Genomic DNA, 15,000 nt, shown 5'->3' with positions numbered 1-15,000 from the left:
ATGTGGACACAGGCAGAGACGGAGAGGGAGAGGACAAGGAGGACGAGGGTCAGGAGGAGGAAGAGAGCAAGGAGGAAAATGAGGAGTTTGTAGATGCCAGATCAAACTCACTGGAGGGAGAAAATTCCTTGTTTGTAGAGTGTAGTGACGGCGTACTTGACACCACGACCCACTTGAGTCCTCTCAATGAAGACCCAGGTCTAAAAGAGGAGGAACTGACATTGGAGGCAAAAAGCCCACAACACAGTGAACAGAGTTCTGAAGTGGAGGCCACCCCTGATGAGACATGTGCTGAGAATGAGGTGGAGGTGGAGCAGACTGCAGTATCTGCCCAAACTCTAGAGGGCAGCGTTGAGACAGAGACTCCACCACCCAGTGAACATGTTAGTGATTGTGCTGAGGCTACATGCAGTGAGGAAGTTGAGTCATCTGGGGAACAAAACACAGATGGACTAGCCAAGATTGTCGACGACGGTGACATCACGTCCCCTGTGTCTGACTCAGGGTGTGATCTTCCCTCGTCGGCCGTGGACCCGGATGTGACGTCATTGGATGAACCACTGGAGGCTTCCCCTGACACACACCTGAATGACAGCACTGAGACAGACCCCTCAGGGCCTATGAGGTCTATAGACACAGGCGAGGACTTAAACGGCCCAGAATGCAAAGCTGAGCTCCCCTGTACTAAGGGTGAACCTGAGAGAAAAGAAGACACAGAACAGGAAGAGGAACAGCACCAGGAACAGGAAGAAGAGTGTCCGCCATCTCCAGACCGCCACAGCGCCCCTGAGCCTGGGGAGACCTCCAGGAAGAAGGGGCGATACAGAGACGCATCTCTGACGCACTCGGAGGAGTCTCGTCCGGCGTCTAGCGACGACACTCTCGAGGCTCTGGACGAGGACTCGTCCACCATGTCAGAAAGCGAGCAGCAGGGGAGGTCGTACATCCCCGGAGGCCAGCCCAAGCAGGTGGAGGAGACCACAGAGCTGGGATCAGATGCACAGGTGTGTGAGGATCCTCCGCCTGAAGCTTGTGACGCTGCGGATGCCTCTGAGAATCCTTCTGATGTGACGTCTGCTGGAGAAGCAGACAGTATTGCCTCTGACACAATCTGCCCTGAGGTAGTCATGGATACTGAGGCCGTCTCCCCATCTGACGCTGCGCCTGCCAGTGAAGTAGAACCTGCAGCTGAGGGAGCATCACACGCACGAGCCGGCTGCAATGACGAGCATCAGTCAAAACCGGAGGAACACACTCCTCCTACGCAGGGTTCTGAGGAAGAACCTGATGGTCTGGAGAAGGCTGCCAGGCGTGTTCCAGAGGGAACACACACACCAGTGGGAGAGGGGGAGGTGGAGGATGGGGAGGGGGAGGACGCAACCCCCGAATCTTCCTGTAAGGCCTCGAGCCCTCAGCAGGTCAATGAAGAGGTCACGGCAGAGGTCAGTGAAGGGGTCACGGAGGAAGTCGCTCTGCTGGCCAGTCCCAGAATGACCCGGGCTCTGGAGGGACCCAGCCCCATAGAGATGACACAGGAAGTACCAGAGGAAGTGACTACAGTTGAACTGCAGGACATTTCCACTGATGAAGCTATCTCTTCAGTTGGTTGTCACATCGATGCAGAACACGGTAAGAAATCTCTCCTCCAATGTAGTGCTATTTGCCTTTTTGGTGCTAGACATAGTGATAGACATCTAGTGCGTAGTCATGATAGACATCTAGTGCTAAGACATGATAGACATCTAGTGCTAAGACATGATTAGGTCGACCACTTAAGTATGTTTCCACTTTGATAAGAGGCTAGGTCATATTTGTACCCTATCAGATATGAGTGCTTCTGCACTGCATGAATGACTGTTGTGCCTTGTTATATAACTGGAAAGATAATATTCCATTTGACCAGCGCCACGCACACACACACACACACTCAAATACACCCTTGATGGCAGAGAACATATATGAGGTCTTACCCTCTGGAGCTGACAATGTCACAAATTGGCATAATGAGAGGCTTTTATTTTTAGGGCCTTTGCCTTCACCGTTTCTTTTATGACTGTCATCTTCTCCCCAAGAGAGCAGACACACCCTGTTAAGGAGTTATAAATAATGGCTTAGGCCTTGAATGCAGCATTAAACATAAGCCTTTGCTGCATTAGCCTTTGTGTTGAGGGAGGCCAGCGAGAGCCGGGTGTGTTTCGGCAGTGTTTACAGACAACGGTTGCCTAGCAACACATGATGTCATCACATGTCCAGGAAAAGAGTGCTGGAAGTTTCTTCTCCCCCCCCCCAAAGTGATCCATTTCCTTTGAAAAACAAACCGGGGCTAGCTACACCCATGAGTTTTAATACTCATTGTTATCTGTGCTGGATTAGCTAATGCTATCAAAAATAACCCCAAACAGCTATTTCCAGAGTTAGAACATTGCTGACAAATGACCATTTAAGCTGATGTTTTCAATTCATCACTGCTTCAAAGACAGGGCCCTGTTTTCCGGTAGGTTCCATTCTGTGAGCTGAACTGTGTAAATTGTCCAGGGACACACACTCCATGTTTTCACCATTGTTCATATATATATGGAAGATCAGTGTGTCACCATCATCGGTTTGATGTAATCTGTCCACCTAGCTGGTCCTCATCTGTCCCTTGTTGTCTCACAGAGGTAGACATGCTAACAGCAGCAGAGCCATTGGACTACACAGCAGAGATACAGCTCGGCCTGGAGACAGACAGCTATCGGTCGCTGGTGAGTTCTTCCTCATCGTTCACTGCTCACTGTTACATCAGAGTATAACTGACACACCTCAAAAATGTCACCCATAAAATGTCAGAGAAAATAAAGGAATGGATTAAATACATTTTCTTTAACATTTAATAGAAATATCAATAGTTACATACAAAAGCATACTTTAAAATACGGTAAAAAACCTAATGGCACATATCTAAATTGACGTGTAAACACGTAAATTGAACTGGAGTGGTAAAATGGTGAATATGTCTGCTGTGTGGCCTCTCTGAGTGGTATTGTGACACTAGTATGAGATTTCTGCTGTGTTGTTTAGGGTTGTGTTATAGTGTGGGAATAGTGTGTGATTTCTGCCACGTGGCTTCTGATTGTGTCATGGTGTAAGAGTTTGGCTGTGTTGTGTCTTGGGCTATTCAACTCTGGACTGGGTGCGCACCCGTCTAGATCCAGGTCTGTTATAGAGTCGCAATCCCATTCATGGTGTATGTATTATTTGCGAAACAATAACTTTAAACAAATGCCTTATGCAAAGCCACTTTTTGGACACTTTCAGTATTCACTGGACTGTGTTTCTCGTCAGTGTTAAAGTGAAGCCTTGTGTGGTTTAAGGACAAACACAAACTGACCTAAGAATTAACATATAATGTAAATGACCTCAACTACAAACATATATATATATATATATATATATATATATATATGAGGTAAGGGTGATATCATCTATATATATATATATATATATATATATAGATATTGATATATAGATATTGATATACATATATAAATATATATACATAGAGAGAGAGAGAGAGAGAGAGAGAGATTTACTGTTCCTAAGCATGTGAGAAGGATTTTGCTTTATCAGATGTTCTGATGAATGTTAAAGTGAGTGTTGGATATGTGAAGAAGCTGAGCGGGCTGTTTCTATGGAGTGTGACTTGGTCACTCTCCTTCCCTCGAGGTCGATGAGGTAAGGGTGATATCAGGCTGTAAGTGCCCATGTGTGTGTCGAGTGCAACCGTCCACCCAGTGCACAGTCAGGAAGCCCCTGATTAATCCCAGGATGCATCAGAAACAAAGGGCCACGGGACTCCGAGTGTAACGGCGTATCATTTTCCTGTGAGGAAATGCGTCTTTTCCATACTTGACACTCTCGGGCGATGCTATCTGAGGCCGCCCACATATAAAAACACTCGGCCGGGACACCCGGGCTGTTGTTTTGCCACTTCTGTGAGCGTGTGATGGGCTTCACAAGAGTCTTAAAGAGGATAGCACTGATGCAGACCTGACCCAGCACCGAACACACAACGGAACACAAGTAAGAGGACTTAACACGTCTAACCCAGAACCAATGTCACGACACTTAGTCAGAATCACACGGCTGTGTGTTTTCCAAAAGGCGGCGATGTGTTCTCGGGGAGGCTAGAGGGAAGTCTCAGACACCCCCTTGTGTCACTTGAGGGAATAGCTGTGGGAGGGGGAGGGTGGAAGAGGGTTGATCTGTCTTAATTAATCTGATTAAACCGTCTTGATTTAGAAACGGCTGTGGAGAGACCTGCGTCAAACTCTGCCACCGGGGTAGTAAACAGCATCTGATGAGGAACAGGATGAACACAATGACAGAAATGGTCAAGCGAGCAGGGTTGGATGTGTTTACTTTGGAGTGTTTGCCTTTCGAAGCTCAGTGGAAGTTCTGTGGGGAAAGGCTGAGTTTGCAGTGTGCACCCAGAGATATACACGCTGTGCTGATAGTGTTTGTTCATTTAAATTATGTGAAAATAGAAGTTTAAAGTGAGGGTATTTGTTAGGTATAGTATTTGAGATTATCTCCTAGGCTAAACATTTCTATATGAGATTATTTATTGAATTTAATTAAATTTTTATTTTAACACTCCCATATGTATATTTACCTCAGGCATTCCTGTCTGTAAATGACAACAATTATTCACAGTGTCACTTCATGTTCTCTTACCTAGTACTGACACTTACCAAAGTATCAATTGGACCTGTTCTTCAAGGAAATAACTCTCACGTCCACTACCTGATATGGTCCAGCCGGCTGATACTGGAGTTGGTTGAGTGTTGAAGTGAAGTGTGAGAGCCAAGGCAACAAAGTCCCCATTGTGCAGTACGGTGTGCAAAACATGTCATTGTTTTGTGTTCCCACCAGCCTGCTGGTCTCAAATGTGTTTAGTGAGCGGGTGAGGGCTGACCTGTAGTTTGGCTATGCTATGACCCGTTGTCACGGCAGCTATGACCTGTTGTCACGGCAGCAACAGCCACCCACTCTGGGGCAGAGCTGGCCCTTACAAGGCTCAGACTCAGGCCAGACCTGGGCTAGATTATGGCCAGACCAAGCTGTTGTGTGTGTGTGTGCATGTGTGTGAGTGTGTGTGTGTGTATGTGTGTGTGTGTGAGTGTGTGTGTAAGTGTGTGCATATGTGTGTGCGTGTGTGTGTGTGTGTGTGTGTGTGTGTGTGTGTGTGTGTGTGTGCGTGTGTGCGTGTGTGTGTGTGTGTGTGTGTGTGTGTGTATGTGTGTTTGTGTATGGGAGCATGACTAGCGCTAGCCTGTGAACCTGAAGCCAATGTGGAAGTGTTTACTGTGGAAGAGGTCAGGTCAAAGGGGGAGGGGCAGGAGCCTGGAAACAGGAAACCATGTGGCAATACGCAATACATGTGTGCACGTGTGTGTGTGTGCGTGCACATGTGTGTGTGTGTGTGTGTAGTGTATGTGTGATGATTGTTTTTATTGCATTCAAAGTTTTTTAAGTATGTAGGTGCATTTGTAATGTGTGTGTGTGTGTGTCTGCCTATGTGCGCTTGCCTGTGTGTGTGTGTGTGTGTGCATGTGTGTAATGGGAGTGTACATGCTGTGAGACTCACAGGGGTCTGCCAAGTGCGTGTGCATGCTGCTGTTTCCATGTGTGTGTCTGAGAGGGAGAACAGGCTTTGAAAGTGATCTGTGAGGTAAGCCCACTCCGTCGCTGCCTCAGAAGTGCTGTGCTGGGTGCTGTTTCCATGTGTAGGTGTGTCTGTGTCTGTGTGTGTGTGTATGACTGTGTGTGTGTGTGTGTGTGTCTGCGTGTGCGTGTGTGTGTCTGTGTGTGTGTGTGTGTGTGTGTGTGTGTGTGTGTGTGTGTGTGTGTGTGTGTGTGTGTGTGTGTGTGTGTGTGTGTGTGTGTGTGTGTGTGTGTGTGTGTGTGTGTGTGTGTGTGTGTGTGCGTGCGTGTGTGTGTGTGTGTGTGAGCGTGTGTGTGTGTCGCTGTGCTCGGTGCTGGTACTGGTGCTGGTTCGGGTCCTTTCCTGGGTTTAATAGGCTGGAAAGAAAGTCAGGCAGGTCTGAGGGAGGGGACGCCCAACACTGGGCTTCCCTCACAGGGAGGATGAGAGGGGGAGGGAGGGAGAGAGGGAGGGAGGGCAGGGGTGAGAAGGAGGGAAAGAGAGGGCGGACAGGGAGGGAGGGCGAGAGAGGGAAAGAGAGAGGGAGAGAGAGGGGAGAAAGTAGGGGTGAGAGGGAAAGAGAGGGCAGATAGGGAGGTGGAAAGAGGGGGAGAGAGAGAGGGTGTATAGGGAGGGAAAGAGAGAGAGAAAGGGTGGTATAGGGAGGGAGAGAGGGAAAAAGAGAGAGAGAGGGAGGGGGTAGAGAGGTAAGGAGGGCTGGGGTGTTCATCTGAACAGAACCAGGTTTCGAATGTTCGAGTTCCCCTGTTGGGCTGAGAATGTAGAACGGAAAAGTTTCCATGGATCACATTTTCCCTTCGCTCTATGCATTTAACGTGATAGACTTTTTATGGATTGTGTGTTTATTGGATATGTATAGCCTGCTTTCCCCCGGCTATGCTATGAGGCACTAAACATGTCCTCTTTAATTAGGAAACAAACGTCAGCAACTATGTACATTCACAGTTAAAACAACACAGATCTATAGAGTAGTTGAACAGCACAGGCTATAGCATACTTACCATTGTAAAACAGTAGTATGATGTTACATTGTAATGCAGGACGGTGTCAATTATATGAATAAGAATGACGTGAACGTTATAGATCGGTGTAGTACCGTTCTGATAAGTGTATGTTATAAATAAATCACAGTTATATAATTGATATGAATTGCAATGATGTGAAATTATGCAGAGATATTTCTGAGCTGTGTTTGCAAAGATAGGCTACTGGTGGTGTGCAGACCTCCCTGAAACTGATCAGCTGTTGCCCAGCCGTTTCAAGAGCCCCATATTATGACTCGAGAACCAACTGTTAGTCAGCACAGTTGGGGGGTTGTTGTTTGGTGCCCCCCTCCCCCACACCACACACACACACATGTACACACATGCACACATGGACACACACACACACACACACACACACACACATGCACACACACACACACACACACACACACACATACACTCAGTCTGTGTTTAAGACGCACTGGTTTACGTTAGCTGGCTTTCCAAATGACAGCACTTGCTACTATTTATTTGAGCTGGTGAGCTGGCAAACACAAACAAACACACACACACACACACACAGAGAGAGTTGCTGACAAAAGAAAAATGTCTCACAGGCTGTCTAAACCTCTCTGTGCACAAGTGGTTGTTGCTCATCTTGAGTCAGCCTCTGTGCTAACGTAACTGGAGGTCCGCCGCTCTGGGTGATGTAGGTTAGGGTAGCTGTAGAGGTAAGAGACCGTCTCTTTTCAGCTTCTTACATGGTGGGTCTTACATGGTCAGGCTGCTTTGGTACTCTGTCCAAGTGCCTCTATATAGAAAAAGCTTTGCCAATCCTTTCCAGTGTTTTATCTACCAGAACCAAAATCCTGAAATCTGGAACTCGCATGGTGGGATGGCTTTGCCTTGGGGATGGGGATGCTTCCGTAGAAACAGAGATTTTGAAAACTGTGAGTCAGACAGAGGCAGCCTTATCAATGAACTCCAGTCCATATACTTTCCTGCCCCTCTGAGATCACAGCAGTGATTCACACATCAGTGGCAGCATGTGTCTGCGTGTGTGTGTGTGTGTGTGTGTGTGCGTGTGCGTGTGCGTGTGCGTCTGTGTCTGTGTCTGTGTCTGTGTCTGTGTCTGTGTGTGTGTGTGTGTGTGTGTGTGTGTGTGTGTGTGTGTGTGTGTGTGTGTGTGTGTGTGGGGCAATGACAGGGACACTGAGCAGTCTTTGTGTGTGTGAGTGAATGTGTTGGAGATAGAGAGACTCAGAGAGAAAGAGAGACAGAGAGAGAGAGAGAGACACGGAGGTGACAAATAACGGAAGAGACTGACTGTGAGTGTGTGTGAGAGAGGTAGAACAAGAACGAGAAAGTTAGAGAGAGAGAGGGAAGAGATAGAGAGGGATGTAAGGAGCAAGGAGGAGGAAGAGAGGGCATTAGTGGAGAAGAGTGGGGCAGAAAGAAAGAAAGAAGGGGGAGGAGGCGAAGAAAAAGAAGGGGACGTAACTGGGAATAGGCAGGGAGAAGGAGAGAGAAAGAGAGGGAGGGAGAGAAAGAGGCAGGGAGAAGGAGAGAGAGGGAGAGGGGCAGGGACTCCACACAGATGTGAAAGATTAGGAGGCTCTCGTTTTTCCAAGCGCGGCAGCAGCAGCAGTAGAGAGTAGAGAGCAGTGTGGCCACTTCTTCTTCTAGTGGGGACTTCATGTTGGAACTTAGGCGCTTTCTGAAGAAAACCGCGCCAGCCAGGCCTTGGGAAAGATGTATGAGCGACACAAAAGGAGATATAGCCTCTGCGCTAAAGGGGAAAGGACTGTTGACGTAGTTTTGATAAAGGTAGGATCCTCTCCCTCTCTCTCTCTCTCTCTCTCTCTCTCTCTCTCTCTCTATCTCTCTCTTTTAGACACTCTGTCCCTCTCTCTCTCTCTCTCTCTCTGTAGTTGCACTCTGTGGTTCGTTAGATGAAATAGTATTGAAGAGGAGTTCAAACACAATGCATGCCTGTGTAGGAAATCTCTTCCATGTGGACGACAGTTTCTCATAGGAGAACCAAATCTCTACAGTGCTTTGAGTGATTTTAAAGATCTATCATTCAAAGCAGTAATTATTCTAACCACTCGCTCAACGACAACTATCCCGACTTTCCCATCTGCCGTCGCTGCGTTCACAGGCAGTAAAAATGCCCAATGAGCTCTCCAGATTCCAGATTTCTTTATGTGTCACTCTTCTTTCCCTACCTCAGAATGAAACTGTGCACATACACATTAAAAGACATACTAGTTATGTGTGTGTGTGTGTTCATTAGTCAGCAGTGTTAGTTGTTAGTGAAGTGTGGTGATGGCAATGAAAGGGACAATAAGATCTGTATTTATTTGTGTGTGGTGTTAGCTGTGGTGTGCGCGTGTGTATGTGTGAGTGTGAAGTGTGATGATGGGAGTTGATCAATGGCGGACAGTTCTCCTGTGTTCTCCTGTCTTCCCCTCTGTTCTCCTGAGTTCTCCTGAGCTCTCCTGTGTTCTCCTCTGTTCTCCTGAGCTCTCCTGTGTTCTCCTGTGTTCTCCTCTGTTCTCCTGTGTTCTCCTGTCTTCTCCTGTCTTCTCCTCTGTTCTCCTGTCTTCTACTCCGTCCTCCTGTCTGCTCCTGTTTCCTCCACACTTCCCCTCTGTTCTCTCTGGAGGAGCCAGTCTGGAGAGGTTTCGGGTGGAGTTTGTAGTCGGATGAGTAATCCTACCCTTCCAGACTCCTATCCTGGGAAAACTCTCCCCTCTCCTCACCCTGCGGCCATGCTTGGGAAACCCTTTCAGGAAACGTATATCTCCATACTGTATGCAGTATATTTAGTTGCTATACGAGAAACAGAGCTCACATACAGTAATTAGATATATTTTTGTGCTGGTATGTGGCTCATTTGAAACAGCTACTGTACAATGAATGGATAGTCAAGGTTGTGGCTTTGTGAAAGGTCCTAGTTTAAAATATGACTTATCAGTCGTGGTTCTCTGTGTGTGTGTATATATATACACACACACACACACACATCTTTTGTTGTGTTTACAGGAGGTTGTGTGTACTTTGACACATCAACATTATATGAAGAAGGAAAATTGCCATGTGAGATATGCACTTATTTAGAGTGTTTTTCTGACAGGTTTGTACAATGCTTGCATATTCACCAAATACTTTATTTCTTGTCCTTTAACCAACCTCTGGGTTGTCTGGGTGTAGACCTGTGCATTGTTTTCAGTTTGGAGGAGGAATTGTGCTTGAGGAGCTACGTAAATGCTTTCTTACCACCAGGTAGGTAGACAATTAAAGCACATTTAAAGCCAGGGCTCGATTGTTAACAGATGTCACGGCTATTGTGTGTTCAACACTCTAGCTCACAATAGTACTCACCCACACACACATACACACACACACACACACACACACACACACACACACACACACACACACAAACACATACACTGCAGACACACTACAGGCACATACGTACAGTCACTTGTCCTCTCTCTCACACACACACGCACACTAACACATGCACGCACACACACACACACACACACACACACACACACACACACACACACACACACACACACACACACACATACACACAGCGACAACAACAACAGGTCTGTGTGTTCTGCTTCAGGCCTCCGTGACTTTGTTCCCTGCAGCGTCTGAGGCCTGATGCCTGATCCCTGATCCCTGGAGCGTCAGTGCGCCTCTAACTCTGTTCCCTTCGGGCGCGGGCCTGTTCTGAGAGGAAGTGGGCTAGCCCCGCCATAATGAGGCCCTCAGCTCAGGCAATTCCTGTGGATGCGTTTGAATGTCTGCCACCCTCCCCACAACTATGAGGAACAGAGGCTGTACGCATGGGGGGCTTCTGGGGATAGGCATTTCTGATCCATACACTATAGAGCACTCATAGTTCTGTGTGTGTGTGTGTGTGTGCGTGTGCGTGTGCGTGTGCGTGTGTGCTATCTTTGTATGTCCATTGCATAGGTGTTTGAATGTTTGCCACTCTCTCGAACTATGAGAAGCAGGCACTGAAATAATTTATCCAACAACCCCCTTCTCATACACATTAGTACTGCAGCATATTCACAGATATGTGATATGTGTGTGTGCTTTCATGCATGTGTTTTCAGATTGAGTGTGTTTGTGTGGTTTTTTCAGGTTGTGTGTGTTTGTATTGTATGTGCATGCATGTGTTAGAGTGTGTGTGTGTCTGTCTGCAGTGTATGTGTGTGTGTGTGCGTGTAGTGTGCCTGTAGTGTGTCTGCAACGTGTGTGTGTCTGTGTGTGTGTGTGTGTGTGTGTGTGAGTGTGTGTGTGTGCATATCTACAGTTTGAGTGTGAGTGTGAGTGTGTGTGTCTGGGAGCCTGGGCTCCTCTGTAACGGTCTCCCGTGGCATGCAGCCTGCTGTGAGCGATGGAAATGGGCCCGGCTCCAAGTGACTTCATAACAACACAACGCCTCGCCTTGCTCTCCGCTCCCAGCTTCCCACAGCTCTGCCAGCCCAACAGCCCACTATTAGAAACCATCTAGAAGCCCAACCACCGGCAAATCAATACAACAATATAAACACTCCTATAACATGAACAAGCCTTTAAAAATGCTCTCACTATCGGCCCTGGAACAAGGCCTGCTCTTATTACGTGATCACATTCGTTTACGTTTCATTGATGTTGGTTAAAAGGAAAGATATGCCAGTGGGCATTAGACTGTGGACCTGGTGATGCTAGTTTAGTAGGAGTGTCTTTGGTTTAAACACTTGAGTTGTGTGTGTGTGTGTGTGTGTGTGTGTGTGTGTGTGTGTGTCGTAAAATTAGGGGTTGAGGGGTTTGTTCCTGAAGCCAAGATACCAGCTGACACAGTTCTGAACAGAGCAGATCCACAGGTTCCACCCTAGAACAGGGCCAGACAAGAGCCAGATCAGGGCCAGAGAGGTTCAGGGTATGTGCCTGATGTCCTGGTTGACATTCAACTCGCCCTCTGATTGGTCAGATCCCCTCCTCGCATGCTATATTTTTTCCCTGATGTTTTTTTTCAAACTGCACTTTTATTGGGTACAGTCATTTTTTTTTTTTTTTCAAATTTCTGCTTCCGACCGAGCCTGCTGGCATCCCCTTCGGCGCCAATCCTCAGGCCTGACAAATATGCACCGCGAGACAGAGACCCAGCTGCCAGAGATGGAGAGAGAAGGAGAGGGAGAGGGAAGAGAGAGGGAGAGGGAAGAGAGATGGGTGGGGGGGGGGGGGGCAGACAGTGACCCAGCTGCCAGAGATGGAGAGAGAGAGAGAGGGAGAGAGAGAGGACGAGAGAGAGGGAGAGAGAGAGGGAGAGGGTAGAGGGGAGAGAGAGGGGGAGAGGGGAGAGAGAGTGGGCAAACAGTGACCCAGCTGCCAGATTGGGAGAGAGAGAGGGAGAGAGAATGATAGAGGGAGAGCATTGAAGGAAGAAAGAGAAGCAGAAAAAGGAGACATACAAATTTTGATTGAGAAAGAGGAAAAACAGAATGAGAAACGAAGGAAGAGAATACAAGCTTAACAAAAAGAGAGGGATTTTAGCAAAGAAAGAGGACAGCTGTGAGTAGTTCAGTGCTGGGTTGCTGAGGGAGGGAAACTGGGGGGTGGGGTGGCCAAAATGTTTGCACGCTCTTGCATCAGTGTTTTGATGGTGGTGGGACGGCAACCAAGCAGGGTTGTGGGAAACCACAGAGTGGACACTGCCAAACAGCAGGGAAGGGACATTAGTGCTGCTAGCACAATTAGTGTCGTAGATTTGCAGTAGTCGTATTTCAGAGATCCGTAAGCCTAGATGTGCATAGATAGTTTTGCAGGCTTATTATGTTAGTTTAACTTGGCTGTCAAAGTTAGCTTAGTTAGCGGTATTCAGCCTAAAGAGGAAAGTTACCTTTTGGTCAGTTATCGTGGTGAGTACAGCTTCAGTAGTGTAGTCCGCCTATGGAGCACATTTAGGTCGTCATTTAAGGTCGACGCTAACTTAGGGAACACATCTAAAGATCGTGGTTAGCCTACTGGTTAAAGTCATGTGAGTGAGGTTTTTTTTCTCGTGTTCATTAATGGACAAATTTCCTGCCATGATGGAACAATAAAGGGGCAATAAGGTGTATTATATTCTGTTGTACTTCTAGCCTAGTGGTTGTTGGGCCTTCTCATGTGCATGGGGGAAATGATACAGTTACCATGCTAACACAGTTTGTTTGGTTAGCCTTTAGTTATCCCTGCCTGTACAGACCACTTACTTGGCACAGATGTCACGCTCTCTGGGGCATCTCTGTACCACACTTACAGACTGGGTGGGAATGAACATTTCCTGCTTCATCATCAGTCGCCCAGTAAAGACTAAAATAAAAATGTGCGATGAATGATGGGAATGTCATTAAGTCAGGCCGTTAAGAGGCAGTGAAGTGACATATTGCAGGGATAAAGTCTCACACACACACACACACACACACACACACACACACACACACACACACACACACACACACACACACACACACACACACTTACTTAAAGTAGATCCACATCATAAAGCTCTGAAATTGCTCATATGCATTAACTGTTGGAAGCGCTTATATGTGCCAACTTTGTCAGAGTCTGCTGTTAAACTCTGTTGTGTAGGCGTACTACTCTGTAAATTAGCAGTATAATATTTCACTAAACCTAACCATCCACAAGCTCAGTCTCTACAAACACTGCTGTTAACACAGACTGATTATAATGAAGACAAATTAAAATAACTTGTTTTTGGAAACACAGGGTTGGGGGTTAAACCTGTACCACAGTTATTTTCAGACGTGATCTGATAGTGTCAGCAGCGTTCCGCCTGATATAATATCGGAGGTGAACCGTCAGCAAATCTCATCATCATCATCCTATTTATTTGTTTATTTTCCATTAGCAGGCTTGTCATCATATCTGCGAACACTGTGGTGGAAATTGTGTGCGTGTGGTTGTTCACTCAAGCATGTGTGTGTTTATATCTGTTCATGTGTGAGATGTTCAGTCATTGTGATGTCTATGTGCGTTCAAGTGTGACAGTGTGTGTGTGTGTGTGTGTGTGTGTGTGTGTTCACGAAGTAGCAGATTTGTGTTTTTTTTTTTGTGACTGCAAATCCGCATGTTTGTGTGCGTGTGTTTATTTTGAAATGTGTTTGTGTGCGTGTGTGTTTTAGGTATGTTTTGTGGCATTCATAGTATGTGTGCATATTGTTATGCCTCTTTTGAGACGTGTTGTATGCATCAAGGTGTGTGTGTGTGTTTCTGTGTATGTGTCTTGGTCTCTCTGTATGTGTGTATGCATGTTATTTTCTCTCTGTGTATGTGTGTGTGTATGTGTGTGTGTGTGTGTGTGTCATTTTCTTTCTCTCTCTGTATGCGTGTGTGTGTGTGTGTGTGTGTGTGTGTGTATGTGTGTGTGTGTGTGTGTGTGTGTGTGTGTGTGCTGCCTCAGCTCTCAAGAGGCTGCTGGAGGGGCTTCTGTGCTGTGTAACAGTGTGCAGTGTTTCTCAGTCTCACACACACACTGGAGCTCACACACAGTGCGGGCATCAATGGCGCGTTGTGCATTGTGTAATTGCTTTAAAAGAGCGCGGGCGGCTCCTGGGAGAGCCTCAGGGGTGTAAACACGATTAGCCCCGCCAGGCTGTGGAGGGGAAACCTGTCTGTGGGCACGGCACGGCACGGCACGGCACGGCACGGCACGGCACAGCACGGCACAGCACAGCACAGCACAGCACAGCACTGCACAGCACAACACAGCACAACAGCACAGTAGAGGACAAGAAAGTAGAGTGGGGTTCCCAGGAGAGCTCACCCTAACCGTAGCACAACACAGCACAGCACAGCACAGCACAGCACAGCACAGCACAGCACAGCACAGCACAGCACAGCACAGCACAGCACAGCACAGCAGGGCTGATAGAATCACTACAGACTGCACTAATGCCCCTGACATTCATTATTCTCAGGTCACCCACACTCTCTTTCTTTCTTTCTCTCTCTTTTTTTTCTTCTTTTTCCATCTCTCCTACCCACCTCCCCCTCCCCCCTCTGTGCTCCCTCGTTGCGCACGGTTTGCTCTTTGGCCAGCTATAAAATAATTGACCTTTAAATCGCATCTATTTTCCCAACAACAAAGGAGGACTAATAGTTTTCGGCTCCGTTTGGTTAAACCCCACGAGAGTTAAGTCAGCTAATGGTGTCCCTTTGCTCTTCTGTGTGAGTGTGCTGCATGTGTTTGGGTGTCGCGTTACCTGTCGTAAACGCCATGGGCTAGAG

The 15,000-nt window shown here is 47.3% G+C and overlaps 1 protein-coding gene across 7 annotated transcripts in view; it reads left to right on the top strand.

Annotated features, from left to right (window-relative positions):
- The window catches only part of LOC105893030 (A-kinase anchor protein 13), a 107,944-nt gene that overhangs the window by 39,375 nt on the left and 53,569 nt on the right, over positions 1 to 15,000 (top strand). For all 7 annotated transcript variants that reach the window (XM_031587089.2, XM_031587090.2, XM_031587088.2 and 4 more), the window contains exons 7-8: positions 1 to 1,629; positions 2,659 to 2,744. The exon at positions 1 to 1,629 is cut by the window's left edge and continues 874 nt beyond it. In XM_031587089.2, the coding sequence (XP_031442949.1) occupies positions 1 to 1,629; positions 2,659 to 2,744 (1,715 nt within the window). The remainder of the gene's footprint in view (positions 1,630 to 2,658; positions 2,745 to 15,000) is intronic.

Source organism: Clupea harengus, chromosome 20 (genome assembly GCF_900700415.2).
Source record: "Clupea harengus chromosome 20, Ch_v2.0.2, whole genome shotgun sequence".
Taxonomy (NCBI): Eukaryota; Metazoa; Chordata; class Actinopteri; order Clupeiformes; family Clupeidae; genus Clupea; species Clupea harengus.
This window is presented reverse-complemented; position numbering and strand designations above follow the sequence as displayed.